The 25,282-nt window shown below is 48.1% G+C and overlaps 1 protein-coding gene across 2 annotated transcripts in view; it reads left to right on the forward strand.

Moving 5' to 3' along the window:
• The first annotated feature begins 308 nt into the window (after positions 1–308).
• The window catches only part of LOC147679525 (aldehyde dehydrogenase family 3 member B1-like), a 254,884-nt gene continuing 229,910 nt past the window's right edge, over positions 309–25,282 (forward strand). Inside the window, exon 1 of one of the 2 annotated variants that reach the window (XM_086943110.1) lies at positions 309–670. In XM_086943110.1, the coding sequence (XP_086799236.1) occupies positions 621–670 (50 nt within the window). In that variant the 5' untranslated portion in view covers positions 309–620. Of the gene's footprint in view, positions 671–24,932; positions 25,099–25,282 lie in introns of those variants that run through there. The other variant, XM_086943109.1, reaches the window with a different exon arrangement.

Consider the following 25,282-nt stretch of genomic DNA (forward strand, 5'->3'; position numbering starts at 1 on the left):
CTAGTTACCAGTTGCCCGAGCCATCTGGGTTCACATGTTACAGCCCTCGGCTTTACTGGTGCAAAAACCATCTTTCCGATTCTTTAGTTTCGTTCAACCAAAACAAAACTACAACTCCCAGAGTGCTCCGGGTAGTTGAACGAAAGTCCTGCAGTGGAATGTCTGGTCTCGAGTGACCTTGGCCGTGCTACAGCTCCCTGCCCCTCCCCCTTCCTTGGGAAACCCAATAGCTGTTCGAGGGTTTTGAGAAGGGCCTCTCTGCCAAGGGAAAGCTTCTTTTGTTTCTCTTTCGTACGGGTCATGCATATGCATTTTTGGGACCTTTAACTATGTCTCCGCAGCCAGCTGGCGTTCACTCCTGAATTCTCGTGATTTTGAGTCAGTGAGAGGTCAGCAGCTCCAGCAGCAAGACAAAACCAGTCGAGCCACTTCGTGGACGACATTATTTTTAATTAAAACCGCTAAAAGCCGGCGGCCCCTCTCCCACCTCCGCCCTTAGCAGTCTCACGCCTTGTCTTCATTTCTCTTTCCCCGTCTGTCCACCACAACTTCCGCCGGGTGTCAAGAGGCCGAGGGTCCTTGCAGCTGCGGAGCCGTTCCCGGAGGCGCCCGGGTCCGCCATGGACCCTCCGTCCCCCTCTCCATCTCGTTGGTTCAGAGCCCTGCGAAGGTAACTAGGCTGAAAGCGTGGGAGAGTTCAATACCTCTTTTACAGTTCGTGTTCTTTTTAGTTGCACTTTAGTTTAAACTATAAATAGAGGAAGCTTACTACTCGCGCTTCAGCGGCAGTAAGCGCTATATAAATACAATCACAAAGTGCTGCATGCAGGGTAGGTACACCTTTGTTGTATCTGGAGCTGACTCATTACGCAGTCAAGACTCGATCGCTTTTCTCATAAACACAACTTGCTTTGTTTATTTCTGAGTTTTATAGTCTAGTTATTGTATTTTATGTGGTTCCTTCGGCGTTCAAAGTGAGGAACACACCAGTGTTAGATTACAAAAAAATAACACACTAAGGCGGGTAATTATGGTTGGTGGTCTGTGATCGTGGCCCCAATGTTGATGCTCTGTGAGGATGTGTAGGAAGCTGGCTCCCCATGTAGTGTACCAGAATGAGGTCTGGTGTCCAGGTATGCCTTACTACTACTAGTGTACAGGGGCCTGCTCTAACAATTCCAAGGTGCTCTATTTGTGGTAGTGTGGTCAAACAGCCGTAAGCGTATCAGAGGGTAGTGTTAAGCATTTGTTCCGCACACAGTCAGTAAATTAGACAGACACTGAATGAGATCTGACCCTAATTTATAACAAGCATTGGAAATGCAATAGGTCTCGCATTAGAAAAGTTGGAGCTGTTGGTCTTGTAAATCACAAATATTTTATTTATGTGTTGGTTTTTAAAATAGCTAAATTGATAGCTTTGTCATTTACAATGCCAATAGTTATAACTTTCGCGAATGTGACACCTATAGCCTTTGTAATGCAACATGTTTTGTATTTACGTGACTTAGATGGCAGCTCTGGTCGTTAGGCCACATCTCTAGAGAGATGTACGAAGTACTGATGAAGACAAGATAAACTGCACTTCGATAATGATGTCGAAATTAAGTTAGTACCTCTTTGATCGTTTTACTGCAAAATTTTGAAAATTATGAGACTCTAGTTCAGAACAGTTTGAATTTAGCTGTAGGACAAGAAGTGCCAGTGCAAAGTGTTGGAAGTAACTGTGGCCAAGCATCTACTGTAAACAGAGGCCACGTTGTCAGTAAACTTGGGAAAATATGTAGCCTGGCCCAACATTAAAAGTGTTGCAGTCACTGGGTGTAGGCCGTTAAAAAAACAAGAACAGAACATCTTTTTGTGACATTTGTAATAAAGCTTGAAACATTGAGAGAACATATTTGAACCAGTTGTTGAAGGGAGGGCGATAGAGTGAGGGCGATAGATAGATAGAGTGAGGGTGATAGATAGATCGATAGATGGTTGTGTGGGGGGGGTTGTGTGTGTGGAGGGGGTTGTGTGTGTGTGGGGTTGTGTGTGTGTGTGGGGTTGTGTGTGTGGGGGGGGGGTTGTGTTTGTGTGGGGTTGTGTGTGTGTGTGGGGGGGGTGTGGGGGTTCTGTGTGTGGGGTCTGTGTGTGGGGGTGGACGATCAACAGATGAGAAAGGAGAGAGCGAGAAAGAGAGAGAGAGAGAGAGAAAGGGGGGAAGTGAGAGGAGAGGTATAAAGGGAGGGAGGGAAATAGAAGGAGGGGGAAGAGAGAGTGGGTGAGAGAGAAAGAGATAGGAGAGAGACAGAAAGAGAGTGAGGAGAGATAAAGAGAGAGAGGGAGGGAGAGAAAGGGAAAGACTGAGAGAGTGGGGAGGGAGAGCAAGAGAGGGGAGTAGAGAGAGCCAGAGAGGGGGAGAGAGAGCCAAAGAGAAAGAGAGCGGGAGAGACAGAAAGTGTGAGGAGAGATAAAGAGAGAGAGAGGGAGGTAGAGAAAGAGAGAGATAGAAAGGGGAAGAGTGAGAGTGAGAGAGAGGGAGAGAGAGAAAGAGAGTAGGAGAGACAGAGAGAAAGAAAGAGACTATGCGCCCTGGTGGGAGCTGTGGGAAACAGGTTCAAACAAATTCTGTTGAAAAGAAAGGGTGACATACGTAACATTATTAGATGGATTCATGAAAAGCACCCCGGCTTCTTGCCTGGGCTCTCAGCAGGCATCAGCTTTACACAGCGTGTTTTCTTTTTAGCCTTCCTAACACAGAGCACATAAGGTGTTCAAATGGGGGAGGTGATGTTGTTTAAAGGGGAAAACTGCCAATGAACGAGTTTGAAAACTAGATTTTAATGTCTGATTGTGCTTAATAGCCTGTGATTGTGTACGTATTCTTATACACACCAAAAATAAATATGACCTAAAGTGGAGCTACGCTACTAATTTTATTTGTGTATAGCTGCAAACACGCAGTGACAGCCGCCGTACTAGTGCTTAATTTGTAACAAAGGAAGTGCCGGTGTTGTGATCAGGCAGCAGCTTCATACTCTATATTCTTTTGTTAGTTTGCGTAACAGGGAGAGCGCACATAAACTGACATTTACTAATGACTTGGCTACAGCCTCTGTCAAGTGGCTGTAGCCAAATTAGTAGTAAAATTCGGTTTATGTGCTCTCTGTTACGCAAATTAAAAACGGAAGATGGGGGGGGGGGCGGTTAGAGAGATGCGTGCGAGAAAAGATGCCGGGAAACAGAAGGAAAGAGGGAGGAGGGTAGAAAGGAGGAGTCGAGGGAGACATGAGCGCTTGGGGCGGCGAGGCAGACATGCACGAGGGGCACGGGAAGAGGAGACGAGGGGTCAGAGAGAAGTTAAATGTAAAATTAGAGATAGGGTGAGGTGGGAAGAGAGGGTGAGTGGGGGGAGGGCGAAGGAGACGTACACAGAGCACATAAGGTGTTCAAATGGGGGAGGCGATGTTGTTTAAAGGGGAAAACTGCCAATGAACGAGTTTGGAAACGAGGTTTTAATGTCTGATTGTGCTTAATAGCCTGTGATTGTGGACATATTCTTACACACACCAAAAGTGAATATGACCTAAAGTGGAGCTACGCTACTAATTTTATTTGCGTATAGCTGCAAACACGCATTGACAGCCGCCGTACTAGTGCTTAATTTGTAACAAAGGAAGTGCCGGTGTTGTGATCAGGCAGCAGCTTCATACTCTATAATTCTTTTGTTAGTTGTTAGTTTGCGTAACAGGGAGAGCGCACATAAACTGAAATTTAATAATGACTTGGCTACAGCCGCTTTGAAGTGGCTGTAACCAAATTACTATTAAAATTCGGTTTATGTGCTCTCTGTTACGCAAATTAAAAACGGAAGATGGGGGGGGGGGATTAGAGAGATGCGTGCGAGAAAAGATGCCGGGAAACAGAAGGAAAGAGGGAGGAGGGTAGAAAGGAGGAGTCTAGGGAGGCATGAGCGCCTGGAGCGGGGCGGCGAGGCAGACATGCACGAGGGGCACGGGAAGAGGAGACGAGGGGTCAGAGAGAAGTTAAAAGTAAAATTAGAGATAGGGTGAGGGTGGGAAGAGAGGGCGAGTGGGGGGAGGGCGAAGGAGACGTACACAGAGCACATAAGGTGTTCAAATGGGGGAGGCGATGTTGTTTAAAGGGGAAAACTGCCAATGAACGAGTTTGGAAACTAGGTTTTAATGTCTGATTGTGCTTAATAGCCTGTGATTGTGGACATATTCTTATACACACCAAAAATAAATATGACCTAAAGTGGAGCTACATTGCTAATTCTATTAGTGTATAGCTGCAAACACGGAGTGACAGCCGCCCTACTAGTGCTTAATTTGTAACAAAGGAAGTGCCAGTGTTGTGATGAGGCAGCAGCTTCGTACTCTATAATTCTTTTGTTAGTTTGCGTAACAGGGAGAGAGCACTTAAACTGAAATGTAATAATGGCTTGGCTACAGCCGCTTTCAAGACTTATCTGCTGCCTTAATGCCTTCTAGTATACTGATGCCAATATCCAAGTTTCGTTGTTGTTGGAATAGATGCAAGTTCAACAAGTGAATTAACAGGCAAGCTTCTGTGTTCTGCGACACGGCGGGCAGGGGAGGGGGCAGAGCGGGGAGAGGTGCGACACGGCAGGCAGGGGAGGAGAGTAGGAGGAGGAGGGGGGAGGAGAGTAGGAGGAGGAGGGGGGAGGAGAGTAGGGGAGGCACGGCCTAGCGGCCGTGCAACCAAGAAGTGAGGGGGCGGAGCTTACAGACGCTTTCAAGACTTATCTGCTGCCTTAATGCCTTCTAGTATACTGATGCCAATATCCAAGTTTCGTTGTTGTTGAAATAGATGCACGTTCAACAAGTGAATTAACAGGCAAGCTTCTGTGTTCTGCGACACGGCGGGCAGGGGAGGGGGCGGAGCGGGGAGAGGTGCGACACGGCAGGCAGGGGAGGAGAGTAGGAGGAGGAGGGGGGAGGAGAGTAGGGGAGGCACGGCCTAGCGGCCGTGCAACCAAGAAGTGAGGGGGCGGAGCTGGGGGAGGCTGTGAGAGAGAGAGTGGGCAAGGCAGGCGGCTGGGGGCATGTGCACGCGCTTTTAAGCTCAATGCGCATGCGCATTGAGCTTAAATTTCACGGGCACTGCAAGGAATCGCCACGATTCCTTGCAAGTTGGTTAAAGAGTGTTTAAGCCCCCATAGTCTCGCAAGCTCGATGCGCATGCGCATCGACAGGCGAGACCTAAAAATAGCACAGATGTTTATATTAATTTAGACAGCAAGATCTTCTAGCTCGAGTACAAACTTTTTGACTTACCGATTTTCAGAAACCTAGAAAATACAGTTGTCAGGTTTGCAGCACTAGCCTTGAACATGGTAATGTTATCCTATGGCAGAAACATACAGTGCCTAGGGTCAACGACTTACAAAACTGTTCTTCTAGACTTAAGGTAAGTAGAAGCCAAGTGCCAAAAATGCACCGTGAGTTCAGTTTTACCTGCCATGAGGTGTCTGGGTAAAGAGGTGCTTTTCGTGTTAGTAGCTATACATTGAAGTCGATGGAGAACAGTACTTGCAAAGAAAGGCTGCACGTGGGGACTGGGGGAGTAGCTTGGCATAACCCATGGTGGGGGCTTGGCTCTTGATGACCACAGAGACAATGTTGGTTTCAATGGCCTCGGGCTGGGGGGGGGCTGCGTTGCATATGTGTATTGTCTGGTGGGTCAGTGAGTTTGAGGCTCTTGCAGTTCTTGGTGCACCTGCTGAAGAGGGAGAAGAAAAACAGAGACTACTTCTGGCATGTAGCTGTCCTCTGTTGGGGTCCCTCGTCATGCAGGTCGGTTTTGGGGGCGATGGTGTCTCGGCTGAACACAAACAAGTATTGGTGCTTGCAACAGGCTCGGGTACCCCGGGTATTGGTGCATGGAGGCTCTGGGGTGGATCAGTGTCTCAAAGACTGGATGAGTCGATGGGGTTGGCCTCCTGGCCACTCGATGACCACCTCCTGGGCTGCTGCTGTGTTGGTGAACCGAACTGTGCAGTCGGTGGCTGGAGGGAAGTGGCTCCTCCACTTTAAGGGAGATGCTGGCTGGTTTATGAAGTGCTGGCAGCCCTCTGAGGCTTTTGAAAGATGCACAGCTGCAGGACAAGTTGGGTCTTTGCAATTGTCGAGTCAAGAGCTTGCAGGGTTTGGCACCAAGTCTACAGCTAGTACTCAGTTCTTGCACTCTTCAGCTCTTATTCGTCCTTCTTCTTTAGTAAGGGCAAATCTAAGTTCCTGGTGTCAGGGGCCACTAAAATATTCAATTTAGGTGTACCAAGGGTAGGAGCCAATGGGTCCTTTACCCTTGGAGTCGCCACAGCCCTATACAACCACCTCCTGTGGGGAGTGGGCATAACCCTGTCCTGCAGTTCCTAAATCCACCAAAAACAAGATGGTGGAACCCTTCTTTCATGGAGAATATCAGGTAACCCACCATAGGTATGTGACTAGCTTGGTGGTGCAGCACACCTGCTTGCATAGCTAATTTCCCTCCTGTCCTGATGCCAAATGGGCATCCTGCCAGGGGGTGGCATCTCCCAGGTCTGGGGGAAGCCACAGTTGCATACCACAGGCGGCATGGGCTTTAAAGCCTCTGGCCTTAATGTGCTAATTCACTAGCTATCCTGCTGGAGGAGGTGTGAACACCTTCCTCCGAAGCAGGCATTGTTCTGGTCTCAGAGCTTGGGCTCTCGCCTGCAGGGGGTCAGAAACTTGTCTATGGTGGCAGGCTGGACAATACCTGTTAGCCAGCCCACCAGAGAACTAGCCTGTTTCAGGGGGCACCTTAGTGCCCTTGGGTGCATGTCATAATAACTTCTAAACTGGGATCAGTATGGATGTATTAAGACTAGGTATTTGATGCCAAAAAACATAGGTTTCATTGAAGCCATCATGTAGCTGGGGAACTCGTAATGACCAGTGCCCAGTACATGTACTTAAGATGGCTTCTGTGTTCACTTGGAATGTCTTGTAATCGAATTAGACACCACAGGGGCATATCTGGTCAAGGAGATCTGTCTTTGCATGTAATATAATGCACCCTTCCTTAGAGCTGTGAGGCTTGCTGTAAGGGTGACTTACATATATTGCATGCAGTGTCTGTAGGCATAGCACACAAGGTGTGTGCCATGTCATGTTTTCAAAATGGTTTACACCATTTCACGCACCCTGCAATGGCAGCCTGTTTGTGTAAGGGTCACCTAGAGGGGTACAATAGATGCTGCAGACCTTAGGGACCCTCTTTAGTGCCCATGCCATAGGCACTAGGGGTACCATTTACTAGGGACTTTTAGGGGTGCTAAAGTCCTTGCCAATTATATTACAATTAATCTGTAATCTGTAATTTGTTTTAGGGTAAATAGCACTGGCATTGAGGTCTAGTTAGCAGGATTCAGTGCACTGTCGGAGTTGAAAACCAGCATCTATTAGTCAAGAAGGGGCAAAAAGCGGGGGAACAACTGCAAAAAGATTCCAGTTTCCTATAGGGTGCAGTTGTGATGAAAAGTCTGTTAGAAAGCGGATCTGAGTAGCTCAGTTTTTTGGAGTGCCTGGTGACCTTTGTGTGTCGACGCATTCACACTACACGTACAGCATGAGAAGCATTCAGGAAAAGCTTCCCTCAGAAAAACAGAAGGGTAATGGCCGTGGGAATAGCAGTCCAAGCTTCCCCCGTTGATGCAGAAAAGTTAGCAACATTGCAAGCTTCATACTGTAGCACACTAACTGCAGCAACAGCACAGGCACTAACAGTAGAAGCTTCTCACACACACGAATGGAACAGTTACATACACACAGCAGCAGTACAAGATACTCTCATTCTTTTTGCATCTTTGAGTTATGCTGCAAGAGAGACTTGGACAAGTGCAATACTACAACTGTTGAGTAAAGTGTTTGGTAAAGTATCGGAAGTTACTAAAACATACTTATTTACTGATCTCTGCTAGGGTGCGACATAGTGGTCTTGTCTTGGCACCTGGACACCGTTCTCCGAGATAGACAAGCACTTTTATAAATTTTGAATAAAATCAATCACATCAACTAATTTTCCAGAAACTAGCTGGTGACATGGATGCAACTTCGGGCGCATAGGAAGGCGCCAAGTTACTAAGGGTAATGGGTCTTAGGCCTCAGAAATACTTTGTTATGAGCTCTGGGATCGGGTCACGCCATTACCTTTCACATTGTTTTTTCGAGCTTCACCTCCTGGGGTTCAAAGGACCAGGTGTCAAATACAGTGATTGTCATTTGTAAAGGAGACTGGCGAAACTGGAACCACACCACATAAGACTGCAATAGCCAGTCATTTCTCGCTTTTCAGAGAGCTTGCACTGCACCATTGCATCATTACATCATTAAACACAATATTATTGTTTTACTTCTTGAAAAACTGGCCTTTTGAACGTGCCAAGTAAACTCTCCTGCCCTTTGTTTGAAATTGTTAATTCTTTGAGGCATTTATACTGTTAACTACCCCTTAATATGTGGAAAAGATTCAAGTAATTTGCAATAGGTAAACTACATTTTAAATGTTCTTTTCAAATTTTTAATTGTGATATTCCATTTTTAGGTCTCGCGCCTGCGATGCTTATGGCGAAGCCATATGCCATCGCGCAGGCGCGATACTATAGTTGCCGGGTGTACTTCCCAGGAGACAGGAGACTGTCCCGCGCACGCTCAGGAAAGCGATCGGAGCCAGCTGCGCGCGCTCCCAATCTCCTGTCTCTCTGGGAAGCGCACAAGCAAGCCCAGCAAGCCCCGCCAAGTTAACTTTGAAATAATCTGACCGGCGATATTATGGAGACCAGCATCCGTCGGGGGATGCGCCGACCTCCGCCACCCATCGGGAAAACAATTTACGTAAACCAATAAACTTTGGGCCATACTTACTAAGTTGCATTTAGTTTTCGTATAGTCGACTCCAAGTGCAGGACAAAACTGGCCTAGTGATATAAGCGAAACAGGAACTGGGTGTGTGCTCCAACACTGCTCACCCCCATCCCTATGCATACCCCGCACCCCGTTCGCACCAACCGCCTCATCCCCGCGTGAAGCCTGCCCGCATGCCCTGCCGTTCGGAGTCTGGCACCTTACTTCAGGGCTCCCCCGCCCTTACCACTACTACCAATTCACCCGCTCCAATGGCAGCCGTTCCGAACGCCCCCCCCCCCTATCTCCTGCGCTGTCCTCCTCCCGCACCAGCATAGGCTTCCCCCCCTCTAGTTACGCCACACCCTCTGCCCCTGCGCTCCCCCTCCCGTATCTGCAACTCTCCACGAGCGTCTAGCCATTCGTCAGCCCCCCCTCTCCTTGCCCCCCGCCACAGGATGCGCACCTCTCCACCGATCTCCTGCCCGCACTTCGGCATATTGCAGCGCATCTAGTGGTGTGCCGTGTAACACATCACCGGCCATCCCACGCAATGAAGCACTTCATACTATTCCCTATAACGCTAAGCCATGTGCAGAAGCATTACCTAAGGCAGGCTCGGGCTAGGTGGCTCATTGCCGTTCTCATTTGACGGATAGTATGGAAGGGTAGGATGAGCGGGAGTGAAGATCTTTGCTCAAAGCACGAGAAAAGAGGGGGGGGGTTCGACACCATGATTTCTCCTGACTTTTTCTTATGTTGTCTTCCTTGGCGCCCTTCTGCAGAGACGTCCTCATCCAAAAACGCCACAAGCCACACTATTAACCTCATTTGTGAAGCACTCACACCTTTGGGTAAAGTCTGCGCTATATAAAACGCGCCAATTACATAAATAAAATTGCGCGTTCCTTCGCCCTAAACTCAGCCCTTCCCTTTTTTTTTTTTTGCACACACCTCGTGCTCCTGACCCCACCCCCCCATCTCCTTTTGCCTCCAGTGAGCCTCCCGCGGTCTTGGAAAAGTCCCCTTTAACGGCCTCCCCTTGAGCTTAACCCTCTTGCGCCCCCCCCATGCGACCCTTGCCTAGGCACCCTTTCGACTTGTTACCCTAATGCCTTTGATTCACTGCTGGTGGGGAGGACGGCGAGGGGGGTGGGGTTACACAGTCGCAGCCTTTTGTGCACCTTCATTTTCTGACCCTCTCTCCCCACTTCCTCTCTTCTCGAACTTCTTCCCCCTCCCCCATTCCCCCCTCCTCCGTACCAATACATTTCCCTTCCTCTCTCCCCCGCTCCTTCATCTGCCCTCTCCCTCACACCCCCGCCACCCCTTCTCGTTCCCTACACACCTCTCCTGCCTGCTCGTGCCTAGCAATACGCAGAGTAATTTAAAGCTGTTTGTGGCCTGTAATGCGCTCTTTTTATTAACTGCTATTGCTTCAATGTCACAATTTAACAATCTCCGCACTAATATCCTTTCTCCCCTTCATCTCACTGCCCTGCTTTCTCAACTATCACTTGTATTGCCCCATCTTTCTACATATCTTCATCATGTCTTTGCTTCCCCTTCTCCTCCTATTCCTCATTTACCTCCACTTCTTTCTCGCTCTTCGCGTTTTTACATCCTCCTCCTCTTTTTTAGGTCAAGCCAATTTATAAGCGCAAACCTTCAAGTACTCGCCGTTAAAAAATTGTCCAGCGCAACTACCACTGTTAAACAAAATGTGACTGGTTGCTTTGTGTTCTTTCTAATGTTTGGAAACTTGCAGCTTGTTGTTTTTATGTCTCTCCAGCCTCCTCGTGCTCCATTTTTATTCCTCTTTCCTTCTTTCTGCCTTGCTGTCCCCTCCCTTCTTCTCCCACTAACACCTCATATTTCTCAATTTTCTCTCCTCCACTAAACATTCTGCCTTCCACTCACTTCTGTTCTGTCTCTTACTAACATCCCTTTAGCCCCGTTTACATGGTCCCCTCTCTCCTTCGTTCACCGTGTCATTGCATTTTCTTCTTTATCCCTTCGTCTCATTCTATTGCCCTCACTCGGTCTATCTATTGCCCTCACTCTATCTGTCTATCGCACTCACTATCGCCATCACTATCGATCGCCCACACTGTCTATCTTTCGATACCCCTCACTCTATCCATCTAACTATCGCCCTCACTCCATCTCTCGCCCTCCCTCTATCTATCTCTCGTACTCACTCTATCCATCGCACTCACTCTATCGCATCACCACAGCATCACTCAGGACCACCACAGCATCAATCAGGACCACCACAGCATCACTCAGCGCCACCACCTCATCAATGTGTGCAACCATTCGACAACAACTGGTTCAAATATGTTCTCTCAATGTTTCAAGCTTTATTACAAATGTCACAAAAAGATGTTAATATTTCACTTTTGTTCTTGGATTTTCGTCACAATAAAATACAATGAACATAATCTTCACACAAGTTAAAGCTATTCCAGTTATAAATTACCATAACTTTTAAGTATTCATTATTAAAAAAAATTAAAAGCCATTGTTATTTGTAATATCAATACATCTAAGTCACGTAAATACAACACATATTGCATTACAAATGCAATAGGTCTCGCATTAGGAAAGTTTGAGCTATTGGCATTGTAAATGACAAAGCTATTCATTTCGCTATTTTCAAAACCAACACAAATAAAAAGATTGTCATTTACAATACCACTAGCTCAAACTTTCCTAATGCGAGACCTATTGCATTGCAAATGCTTGTTTATATAGTGCTCTTTCAGGCAGGAGGCTGCTTCAGAGCGCTAATAAAAACAAAACAAACCTCGCAGATCCTTGCTAGTAAAATGTCTGTCTCAAGGCATGGGTTCTATAATATAATAAATCCCTGGAGCAGCATGACCGAGATTAGTTTAGAGTTCCAAATATAAAGGATTACATGAGTGCATAACACTTTAAAGCCAGATTTGCATTCCTCAGCTTGTTTCATTTCATGTCGGGTATTATCGATTGTTTGGAGATGTGTGCATTATTTTAAAAATGGAATTCACAGCCTTGAAGAAATATGCAGATGGGCACAAATGTTTGTTTATAGAGAAAAATATACAATGTACACTGTATTTACATGTATACGTGATATATATTAGGACATGTGTACTTATCAGCTTTAACTGCAAAAGACGATATGAGGAGGTTGTGGCAGGCCTTCATATGACACAGTAATATTCTTGCCAATGCTAACAATATCCCCTTTTAGGGTGTTTTCCCTGCGTGCCTAGTTTGAGGGTGGGCTGCTTTGTTGTCTAGCACTGGTTCGTGCTACACTAGGGTGACCATTTTACTCCAGGTCATTATGGAGGCCATCTCCAGTCCTGAACTTTAACCTCCAAATCACTGATTTTAGGTGTGTTAGGCTAATTAGTTCAATGGTAGCAAAACAAGGCTACGCCACCCAGAATGCATTGGGTTGCGACAAAAGTCAAGGGCTGGAAGAAGTGTCTTTAATTACTTGAAGGGACGTGACCTCCTTGTAATATACAAAATTAGTTAGTGAGTGCTTTATTCAGCTAGTTGTATGTTGTGCAGTCATTCCCAGGTCTTATCAAGCCATCAGCACCGGAGTCTTGGCATTCATGAGCAAAATACATAATTTTTAGGTCGAGCCTGGGCAGCACATGCGCTGCTCTGCGAGGCATGCTGTATTCAAGTTTGGATTTGAAGCTCCGCCCACTCCCCACCCATATTTTTCATTGGCTTGTGTCATTGTTCTTTGGAAACTGTGCTTTACATTGGTCAATATACTTAGAAGTCCCGCCTTAATACGGCCGTGTCTCATTTTGTATCCTCCCATCAGGACACCCCCTGTTACATGTGTTGTTACTCGTTAGGCTTGAATTACTGCTTCCGAGCACTATTAGGTTATGTGTTATTCTTGCCTGCTGTTGTAGGCAGGACACCCTCTTCCCCCCTTTTAGTTTTTTTTCATAGCACAGCACGCCATGCTGATGCAGTGGTGGCTGTGCCTTTAGTTTTTTTGTTTGCTGCCCGATCGAGGGCACATGTTTTTTTTTTTCCTTCTATTTTTTCACTTTTTTTTAAATTTTCTTTTTTTATGGCGCTTTCACTTTAATGTTGGCACTCCCCTTTCTTTAGACGAGCCGCGTCTAAAGAAAGGTGTGCGGCTGCTATTAAACTGAAACCGCGGCATGGGGCACTTTTAGAAACAAGCATTTGCAATGCAATAGGTCTCGCATTTGTTGGAGTTTGAGCTATTGGCATTGTAAATGGCAGTTCTTTTTGTTTCGGTGGAGTGATTAAAAAAAATAATTGCGCACAATATATATTCCATATTATAAGCTTTTATAGCAACTCTACAGTAAAGTTATGGCTATGTTAAAATAAAGGGGTGCGAATAGATGAATGAAAATATAAAATTAAAATGCAAGATGGAATGTGTAGCAAGTGACCGGGATTACCTATCGTTTAATAAAAATTCATGTACCAAAAACACCTACATAGAATGTGAAACCTGCGAACTTCAGGAAAGTGGCTGGCGCCTACGTGGTGACAGACATATAGGGGTTCATGTTTCAGTATGTATACATACAAATACACCATGAGATAGTGTCCTTTATGTTCTAATTCACCATTTTAAGATGGTTAGGTTAGCACCCAGATTGGAGGGTTAAATTAAAACAAAAACTGTAAAGAGCGTGCCACTAAACATTTTCTTCTTTTTTGAACGAAGGAGCAGCCCCATATCACATTTAAAATAAAGCAAGATGTGGGATAAAGAATGAAGGGGGCAGAGGGAAGAGTAAGGCCACATTGCTGAGCGGCAGGAGTAGCCAAATAGGAGCCGACTTTGCAGCATGTAAAATGAGGGGACAAGAGATTGAGAATTGTTCAGCTGCCGTTTACCATGCACCAGTAGTCTTTTTATGTTAGGGAATGTTGCACTGCTGCTCCCATGCCGCCCCTGTGTTGCGTGTAAATGGAGCTTGCTAAAACATTTTTCGCTACACAAATACTAAAACGATTAGCTGGTCAATGCCGGTTTATTGTAAACCTGAAACACTATTCGAAGGTTGGTGTAATGCTTTAATTCTTTCAAGTATTCACACCCTAGAGATTAACTCCTTCCAAGTATGTGTATACTCAGGGCCAGAAGGGATATAATTAACCTGTTGATAACGAGGAACTAATTAGATTACCACAACATGAAGCTAACACGTGAATATAGACTAACATTCAACAGACTTTCGCTATCCTGTACTTTGCCATCATAAGTTCATTAATGGACTCGCCCTGAGCTGCTCAGGCCCTGGCGGACGCCCTTGACAACCGGTCTGACCGACTGCCGCTGGATTTGCCCTAAAAGCATTGCAGCGGCAATAGGGTGGTGTGCGGCCTTCCAGAATGTTTGAGCTGCCCCCGGCTGTTATTTCATGGCCGATGGAGGGCCGGGCTGAAGACCGGAGTGGAGGGGGCCGGGGACGGCCCGGTCGCGGGAGATGCAGGGCCCTTGATGAAGTCACTGACCTGCCTGACTCAGCCGGCGGTGCATACTTCGATGGGCAAGTGAATGGCAGCACTACTCCGGCGGCTGTGGACAGTTCCCTGACCTGTCTTGTGAGGTCGGGCCGCGGCGTGTCTGCAGTGTCTTCTCCCTCTGGGCTACAGCCACGCCAGGGGAACGAAGCTTGTGCCTACAGGACAATCCCTGGTCTGGGTTGTCCAGAGAGTTGGAGACCGCGCTCTTGGGGGCCCGGAAGTGGCAGAGAGCCAGCCATTAATAACAAGTCACGCAGACACCCCCCCCCCTCCCCCCCCGGCTCTTCCCTCTGTCCGATCACTGCTAAGGCATCCTCTCCACCACAGAGAGGCTGATGTCACTGAAGTCCTGGCGAGCTGCAGCCAATCCCGGCGCAGCCCTCTGATGACGCGGCGGGAATGGCTGAAACTTTGAGCCAACCACAGCGCGACATTGAGGTGACGTAGGTGGAGCAGGCGGCATGCAGATCCGCGAAGTCGAAGAATGAGGCAGCCCACGTCATCGGAGAGAGCCCAGACAGTGAAGACATGGATGATGATTCCAACGACTACCCGGTCCACTACGTGTTCGCCATTGACCAACCGCAGAGGAAGAAAAGGCGCCTTCCGAAGTGTCGCATAAGAATACACCAACAGGAAGTAGGAGCCACGATCGACATCGGGAGCCTCGATTGAGTTCATGGCGGCGAACGTATATAACCAACTGCGGGAAAAACCGACCCTGAAAACAGCAAAGATCCGGGTGTTCGCATACGGACAGAAGACCCCAATTCCGCTAGTCGGGTGCTTCCAAACGGAACTACAACACCAGGACCGGAAAGTCCAGACGACTATCTACGTCACCAAAGAGGGCAGTGGCATGCTCCTCAGCGGGCAGGCAGCCGAAGAACTCCAAGTAATATCATTCACAATGGCAGTATTGGAAGAGGAGCTCGACTCGATACTAGAAGAGTTCGAAGACACGTTTCGAGGCATCGGATGCCTCAAAGGAAAGGAGGTGTCACTCCACATTGATCAATCCATTCAACCGGTTGCCCTCAGGCACCGAAGAATAGCATTCCACCTCAGGAAGAAGGTGGAGGAAGAACTAGATACCCTCGAACGACAGGGCATCATTGAAAAAGTCAGTGGGCCCACCCCGTGGGTGTCTCCAATCGTGGTGGCACGCAAGCCCAAGCAACCAGGCCAAGTCCGCATCTGTGTGGACATGCGCCTGCCCAACGCGGCAGTCAAGAGGGAACGGCACTTAACACCCACAATTGATGACATTCTAGGAGAATTGAACAGAGCTAAATGGTTCTCCAAGATGGATCTCCGATCGGGCTATCACAGCTGCCCCTGCACCCGGACTCCCGCTACATAACCACCTTCTCCACCCACGTAGGCCTCAGACGATATCAACGTCTCAACTTCTTCATCTCCAGCACGGCGGAAGTTTTTCAGAACACCATCAGAGAGGTTCTAAGCGGGCTGCCAGGAGTCTTGAACGTCAGCGATGACCTACTCATATATGCGAACTCTGTCGAAGAACACCACCAAAGACTGAGAGGTGTGCTGCGGAGAATCAAAGACTCAGGTCTGACCCTGCACAGCGAGAAGTGCCAATTCCTCCAAAACAAAATCAGTTTTTTTGGCTACACCTTCTCGGACCAAGGAATCGCCCCCGACCCAGACAAGGTGAGAGATGTGCAAGCAGCCCCAGCCCCTTCCAACATGTCGGAAGTACGAAGTTTCCTGCGCATGGTAAATTTTTGCGGGAGGTTCATCCCGGACCTATCTAACCTAACCAGGCCCCTCCGGGAACTCACCAAGTCCACCACCCCCTGGCAGTGGGGAGAGGAACAGGACACAGCCTTCCGGAACACCAAGGCTGCGCTGTCGGCGGACAAGACCCTATCGTATTTTGACCCAGCAAAGCATACCAACATAGCCGTGGATGCCAGCCCTTATGGCCTAGGAGCCGTGCTGACACAATGCCAAGGAGAAGATGACTGGGCACCCATCGCCTACGCCAGCCGATCACTGACCGAAACAGAACAACGATACTCTGAGAGAGGCGATTGTGATCCATTGGGCCTGCAGGCATTTTCATGTCTACGTATACGGACACCCGTTTACCATCTCCACAGACCATAAGCCTCTGATCCCACTATTCCGAGGGTCAGTGTCCAAGCCACCACCCCGAATAGAGAAATGGATCCTACAGCTGCAAGAATACGACTACCGACTAGAATACAAACCGGGAGCGACAAACCCAGCGGATTACCTCTCGAGACATCCCCGAGCTGCAACCAGCGGAGAAAAGGAAGATGCAGAGGAAACTGAAGAATATGTGAAAGCTGTGCTGGAAAGATCAAGACCCCTACCAATGAGCATGGAAATGATCATTGAAGCAACTCGCAGCGATGAAGTCCTTCAACTAGTGGTGACCGCCGTGCAAGCCAACGACTGGAAAGCCATTCAAGCATCACTAAGCAAAAGGACACAGCAGGCGAGAAGTTCCCTGGAAGCCTTTCTGAGGGTGAAGGAAGAACTGTCAGTCGACAGCCAAGGGTGCCTATTGAGGACCACGGATCGTAATGCCTCAAAGCCTAACACAGCAAGCAATAGAGCTCGCTCACCGCGGATACCAGGGGATAGTGAAAACCAAGAGCAGGCTCCGTGCAAAAGTGTGGTTCCCAGACATGGACACCGGAGTGGAACTAGCCGTCAAAGAGTGACAATGGTGCCAGGCCGCGGGGCAACCTTAACGCCCCCCCCGGTCCTCACCGAAGACAACCCGCAGAGACCATGGGAGTGCACCAGTGCAGACTTCGGACACCTTCCAGATGGAAGGTACATGCTCGTCATCATAGACTACTTCACCAAGTACCCCGAAGTAGAAATCGTGACAACTCTCACTGCCATGGAAGTAATTGCGAAGTTTGAGAAAGCAATCGCCACGCATGGCTTCTTCAAGTGTGTCAAGATGGACAACGGACCACCCTTTCAGGGACAAGAGTTTGCAGAATATCTCAATGAATGGGGAATCCATCACAGGAAGGTGACCCCCCGCTGGCCTCAAGCCAACGGGGAGGTAGAGAGATTCATGCGCACTCTGAACAAAGTCATCCGAATCGCCCATGCGGAGGAGGCCCCCTTGGAGAGAGCAATCTACACATTCCTGAGGGAATATCAGCTCACACCACATCGCACCACGGAAGCAGCCCCAGGGCCATCTGCGATGGGGAGAATAGTCAGAGACACAATTCCCAACCACCATACCTGGACCCCGAACAGCGCAGACCCGCGAAAGACTCTGTCCAACTGGAGACAGTCAAATGACTATGCCAGCTTCCGACACAGGGCCAAAGAACCGTCAATCCTCGAGAAAGACCAAGTATACGTCAAAGACAGATATCCAGGGAGCAAGTTCAGATACCCATTTGAACCTCGACCATGGACAGTTGTGCGCCGCACCGGCACCATGGTGACAGCTCAACGGGGGACGGAAATGGTCACACGCAACATCTTTCTTCAAGAAAGCTTCCCCAAACACCCCAGGTCCCCAAGGCCAGGAACCAGAGCAAGAACCACCCAATCAGCCTGAGGAAACAAGTAGTCCAAGCGGAGGTGGAAATGTAACCTGGCACAAGGACTCGGCGGCGAGCCCCCTGGCCACTGAGACTCCGAGAATCAGCAGTCCCCGGTCCCCAGATGACCCCAGGGGTGCCCGAGAACCACCTCCAGAGACCCCAAGGAGGGTACTTCCCGGGGAGAAGCCGCGGGGTATGGGCTGAGAAGAAATCCGGCCCCGTCTTCACAACTGGCGGACTTTGCCATAGGCTGATCACAGACTTTCCACCTACCAGACTGGTAACAGGCCGGATGGCCCCATATCCTTTTCTCTTTTACCAGAACACCCAGTGACTGATTTAGTTTTTGTTTTGTTTAAATAAAGGTTGAAAGGAATATAATGTTTGAGACTGCGGGTTAGCAGTCTAGTTAGCGGCGCACCGAGGCGTACGCATACGCGGGCGTAGCTACGTCACGCGGGGTATACTATAAAATAAAGAGGGCGTGGCCGGGAAGTCAGTCCGGACCACGCGGAAAGCAAAACTGGTGTCCCGAGTCTGTGTTGCAGCAGCGTTTTTCCCCACCATGCGCATGCGGCCTCGAGACTTGACCAAGACCACTGTGAGTATTGCTCTACACATGGAGTCTCTGATGGCTAAAAACGCTGCCTCTAGGTGCTGCTTACTGAGTTTGCAAGAATGCTCATGGACACAGACTGACTGTGTTCCCATGCCCTGCCTTATCTGCATCATTCTGGCTCTGTTCCCATCCCCCTTGCATCTATCTCTGCCGCTTACTGTGCGCGCCACTCTGTCCTCTTGGAGATCCCAGTGTGACAAAGACAGCCCTAGAGGAGTGCGACAGATTAGTGAACTTATCTTCGAAAAAAGTCTGACACTTGGCTGTTTTAAACGTAAACCGATAACGTAAATAGACCTGGATTTGTGTTCAAGCACGTTACTAACAAGCACACATAGATAAACACTTTAACACGCAAAAACAGGCACACAATACCGAACTACTTCATGCATTAGATATAGCATTAAAATGCCCACAGTCTGCCAGGCATTGCTATCTCATGTGTGGTACTGCCACTACATCTAGCCATACCATGTTCACCCACCTCTTGGCAGGTATTGCCCACAGGTTACCAGGTTATCTCTTTGTAAGGTAGGTATTTCAGTCATATGTCTATGTCCCCTCATCCTATATTATTGCCTTCTGGTGTCTAGATCTTTTGTGGCATATGTTGTCATTGCAATAACCAATAATAAAGCCCATGTCCCATATTATAGTCCTATATTTTTACTCCACGATCCAATGAAATGATGCATATAGCAAAATACTCACGCCATATAGCATCCCATACCTTGACCCCATATTAACATCTGCTAACGTGCTGCCATAATTTACACACACATACCAGGCTTTGCTAGCATATGCCCAGGTACTCTCCATATATTACCACGTAGTCTAAGCACATGCTATGGTAGGCCTTATTACTTGAGCAATGTGCCATGTGTTAGTCACGTGCCAAGGTATGTCCACCACAAGCCAGCTGTTGTCATCATAGCCTTGGGTACACATTTCTCTTCCTCCCGGCTTTGTTTTCATACACCAGGGTACTCCCCATGAGGCAGATATGTTGTTTGTATGTTCTTGTATTGCTCCAAAGGGTGTGACTGCTCTTAATATTGGTACTGATGAAAAGCAGCCCCCTTTGAGACCCCCAAAGCTGCTTGGCTTATCACCTTTAATTCACTTTCGATTCTATTCAAATAACGAGGCAGGCGCTTAAAACTGGAAGGCAAGAACAAGGTTTATTTACTCTAGAGGAGAGCACGTCTACCGCAGACAGCGGGATGTCTCTCATGGAGGTGTTCTAACTTCAACTCTCCAACAGGCTACTTTTATACAGCGTTTCGACAATACAATCTTTGAGCGATGTCATGTAGGGTGGGTACCCCGCCCCGGACAAGATGCCATACATTTCGCACAAGTTGGTTCGTACCCTCCCAATCATAAACAGTCGGACATATGATGTTTATCGGGCAGCTGGCCTTTGCCTCAGGGTCGGGAACATGCGAGACTGGTCAGGGTTTAACGTCCTTTACTGTTGATAGGAAAACAAGTTCCATTGTCCATCGGGAGGTGCATTCTTTGGGGTGCAATAAACCAGGTTAGTGCGGGACCTTTTGGTATCTACAATCTTTGGTTACATGCACACGGATGGGGAGGAACAAGGAATGCAGAGGTTTGCGGTGGCAGTAGAATGTCGTTCTTAAGCTAACATCAAACGTGGGTATGTCCGCTAGATTATGACCCTTAGCACACATACCAAGTCGGTCAGAAGGTTATACAGATACTTGTGGAAGTGAAGGTGAAACAGGGGTGAACAACAGAACGCAAAATGGTCACGGTCGACCAAAATGACTGCGGCCTATGTGTACGCAAAAAGGGACCATCAAGCAAGATGGCGCAGGTAATGTTCACGATTATCGGCCCAGGTTTCACAGTACAAACTGCTTAGACTGTAGGGAGGTGACCTCCAGGTGTTCGTACACAATGCCTCTATTGTAGAGCGGTGACTTCTCCTGTTGTTGCATCTACTGTAGTTAGGCGACTTCTCCTGCTATTGATACAGACTTCTATTGTATGGAGGTGATTTCCGCGGTTAGACAGACTTCTTCTACTGTAGGTAGATAATTGCTCCTGCTGTTAGTGCAGTCTGCCTCTACCGTAGAGAAGGGACTTCTCATGGTGTTGGCACAGACTGCTTCTTCTGTAGGGAGGCACCTTCTCCTAGTGTTGGCCAAGACGGCTTCTTCTGTAGTTAGGCACCTTCTCCTGATGTTAGTACAGACTGACTCTACTCTTGGGAGGTGACTTCTCCTGTTGTTGGTGCAGACTGCTTCTACTGCATGTAGGCGATTTCTCCTAGTGTTGGTACAGAATACTTTGACTTATGGAGGTGACTTCTCCTGGTGTAGAGTTTCTGTTTGCATGTGGGGATATCTCTGTGTGATGTTGTCTTTGCTGAAAGACCGCTGTGGACCTTTTGCAGCGAGTGGTGAGGAGCTATTCCTTCTGGAATCCCTCCTGCTATGGGAGTGGAGGTGCAGCTTTTTTGGTGGGGTTTGTTAGTACCATGATTGTTTTATAGTTGAAAAGCAATCCCTGTGCAGGACAGACTGGTCACTGTTGAAACTCAATTGCAGGTAGGGAGATGAGGGTGGCTGGAGTTGGTAGTGCACAGCTCTAGGTTGGCCACAGGTCTTTACAGAATATCTTATTGTGCTGGAGCCTTAATTCAGGCTCTGTGGAGCCTTTGGTTTGAGCGGGTCCTGATCTGAGAGATATGACAGTTTTTGTATGCAAATGCTTTGAGGCATGGATATGAAATCCCAAACTCTGCAAATCTTACCAGCTGTACCATGCTTTAAAAGTTATAGGACAACCCTTCCATTCCTCTTGAATCTTTCTTAAAGAGTTCTAAGCATGCCCTGGGTGCCCAGTGTTGGAAACGGCCCTAACTGCAGGGTCACCACCAGAATTTTGCCTTCTTCCCCTCCTTTTTTTTTGGGAAAATATATTTTATTGTCTGATCTCACATATCATGCACAGCTCCCTCATCCGGAGTCTACTGCAACCATCAGTAAAGCAATAATAACATCAGCAGACTTTTACATGGAACAACAACACCCCCCTCCTCCCAAATCCCCCCCCCCCCCCCCCATTGCGCAGCTGCCAATGAATAAAGTATCTACATCAAAACATGCCAAGTCCATCAAGACACTTCACGAAGTTTTCAACTGTCCAACCATCAAAGGGTCGGGAGGGTGGCCTCCTCAGGCGGAGGGTCCAGGTCCCGCCCACAATAATCGGCCCACCTCTTCCAGATTTTAAAGGGCTTACGGAGGCAGCTCCTGGCCATGAATATGGGTTTGCTCCAGTCCCATGCAAAAGTCCATGCCATTTTGCCTGGGCAGCCAGTGGCGGGCTAGGGGCGCCTTCCAAGCCTTAGCAATGTCTCGTTTGGCTAATGTGAGGCCCAGGAGTAATAGATGGCGCTTGTACCTGTTGCCCCCCACCCCTTCCATGACATGCAGCAAGGCCGATTTTGGAGCACGGGGAAGCTCCCATGCCAACACCTCAGATAGACATCGAAACACCCCATTCCAGAATCTATGTAGCGCTGAGCACCCCCATGTGGTGTGTAGAAGTGTGCCCACCTCCGAACCGCACCGGAGACAGTCTGGGGAACCAACCATTCCCGCCCTCCATAAGCGCTGTTGGGTAAAGTATCAGCCGCAGGCGAGTGGAGATTGCTGCTCCCCTCGGGATCGCAAGGGCTTCTGCCCAATCTTCGTCCTCCAAGTCCCCTACATCCTCCTCCCATGCGGACTTAAGTCGATGTAAGTCGGAGGAACAATGATGAACTAGTGTCTGGTATATGCGTGAGATCTTCTTGTCTGGCAATTCCCCCATAAACAACTTTCTTCCTCTCCTTTTAGCTAAATTTGTTTTTGTTGGCTTTAGGACTGAGTGTACTTAACCAGTGCAAAAGTGTTTGTGCTCTCTCTTTAAACCATGGTAGAATTGCCTTATCCTCAGTTGTTCTATTTAATTTACGTATAAGTCCCTAATAAAGTGCACTACATATGCCCAGGGCCTTTATATTAAATGCTAACAGTGGGCCTTCAGTGCTGATTGTCCCACCCACTTAAGCCCTTTAAAGATGTCTCAGGCCTGCCATTGCAAAGTCAGAGTGTGCAGTAAGTTTGGTGTCTCTGGAATCACAATTTAAAATCCTGACTTATGGTGAAGTCTGATATTAAACGGCAATACTGACAATGACACTTTTACAAAGTTGGCATTTTCCTGCTTTAGTCATTTGGGGCCTGTCTGGTTCACATTACTGTGTGTAGTTGGGCTTTGTGAATACCTTTTAGACAGCCACACACAATGGGAGCTTAGTTGTGACAAGATGGCAGGGAGGAGCTGGACCAAGCCTCATTTACACTTTAATAGGCTGTGTCTTGTTTTCAGACAAAGGGCCTAAACACCCTGCATTTTCACATTTGCCAGCTTAGAGCCAGGTAGGGGAGGTAAGGAATTCCATGCACTTCAAAGAACTTGTCTGGAAAATTCTCCCACCTTCCAGAACCAAGGCACCAGTGTATAAAAGGAGGGCGTCAGACACCAACTGTTCAGTACGATTCTGGACCTGTGGATACTCTACCAGGAAGAAGGGCTGCTGTGCTGCTGAAAGGGCTGCCACTCTGCTGGACTACCACACTGGGCTACCCTGTTGTGTTGCCCTGCTGCCCTCTTGTCCGGAGAGGAAGAACTGGACCTGCAAACCATATTGAACCTAGGACCCCAGTGTGACTCAAAGGGCTCATCTGCTGGCCTCCTAATCTGAGCCTTAGGGACATAAAAGGTTCCCCCACAGCTCCTATACCTGCCTTCAGCGAGTTCCAGACACCCAAGTGGTTCACTTCCGATCCTGGACCCTTGGTGTGATTCAGTGGGCTCTTAACCCTTTCGATGCTGATGACGAGCTCAGCTCGTCATCACCCACGGGTGTCGTGTGCTGATGACGAGCTGAGCTCGTCATGGTGCCACTAAAATGGCATTTTCCAGCACAGGAGGGGAAAATGGCCAGCAGTCATGAGGTTAATAAAGTTTTTGGATTCTTCGTGACCACGAACGGGCCAGTTTGTACCAAAAGTCCACACTAGCTGTCAACCGCCAGTCTCTTCGCACTGCAAGCATCTATTGCTGCAGAGCACTGCCAGCACCAGGTTCCAGCCCGCCTGTCCAATATTCCTGGCCTGCTCTTCGTGCCACGCCGACCACCGCCAGCGATGCTCTCCTTGCTCCCTGCGGCCTCTCCAATGTGAATGGGTCTCGTGGCACAAAACTTGAGCAGGTAAACCTTCAGCGGGACTAACCTATGTCTGTACTCAGCCAATGCTCTATCGCAATTGGCCTGAACTTTTGGATTTGACCCGGTCCAGCGCAACCAAATTGTCGTGGTTGGCGCGTTACGCTTTTAGGCAATACATTGCAGCTTATTCTTTCAAAATTCATATCTCTAGTTCTAATGATTGGATTTTTGTCATATTGGTCTTGTTTTTTCATTAAATAAAGTTCTATTTTTCTTACCTGGTGTGGGATCTTTTTGTGTGGGGTTTTTCACTATTTTACTTTTTGAATTGTTGCACAAATGCTCTACACAATGCCTCGAACTTAAGCCTGACTGCTCTGTGCCAAGCTACCAGGGGGCTGAGCACAGGTTAATTTGGGGTTTACTTGTCTAATCCTTCCTAGGATTGTGGTTGCTGCTTACACACCAGTAACTCAATTTCTAACACCCCGTTACCAGTATAAAGATGCAACCTTGCTGGATACAGATAACATTTTCTGGAATGCATCAGATTACACGTCCCACAATATGGCCAAATTACACCTCTGCTGACAAATCTAGGTAGTTAATTCTGGGAGCACCAGTCAGTAGTTGTCACACAAGCTGTCGTTGCTGCCGGATGGAGAGGAGGAGGAGGAGGAGCGAGAATAGAACATTCGTGCATATACAGTCCCACCAATTCCCACCCCCAATGAAGTGGACATCCATTTATCAGGAGTAAATCAATCTCTCTCCTTATAGTGAAACTGCTTATGCTAGCAGCCTATTACAGCAACTACATTAGGAGCAACCTTTTGTTACCCCTTGATTTTAGTTGCACATTGTTTCCCAAAAGTTGTACCAATTGTAGGCACCCTGAGGAAGCGGGGAAAGCATCGGCACAAATTGCCAGTGTCCATCCTCGACTTTACTGCATCCCTTCAAGCTTCAGGCAACTTGTTTTAATTTGCGGCAGAGACAGGCGGGCCCGAAGTGGTTAATTCGTAGACTGCGGGCGGAGCCGTCCGGTTGGGCTAGTCGCAGATCGTGTTGGTTTGTGTATCTCGAAGGCACCTCAACCTACAGCAGCTTCGGAGCTGAGCAGCGAAACGACGCCCAAAACGTCGCAACCCATTTCGCTATGTCGGCTGCTTATATGCAAACGTTTACGCGGCTGCCGTGGGTAATGATGCCACGGTAAGTTAAAGGAGCCGCGGAGCTGCTCCTCTAGTACCCCCTCAAAGCGCGTTGTAGTGTCTCAGGAACGAGCGAGACCGAGAACTATCGCGACCAAATACATTGATTGTTCCATCACGCACTTTCCTCTTGTTAATCGCTTTGCTTTATCTTGGATTTTTGAGGATAATTTTCCTGGCAGTGT

The sequence above is a fragment of the Lissotriton vulgaris genome, chromosome 11 (assembly GCF_964263255.1).
Source record: "Lissotriton vulgaris chromosome 11, aLisVul1.2, whole genome shotgun sequence".
In the NCBI taxonomy this organism is placed as follows: domain Eukaryota; kingdom Metazoa; phylum Chordata; class Amphibia; order Caudata; family Salamandridae; genus Lissotriton; species Lissotriton vulgaris.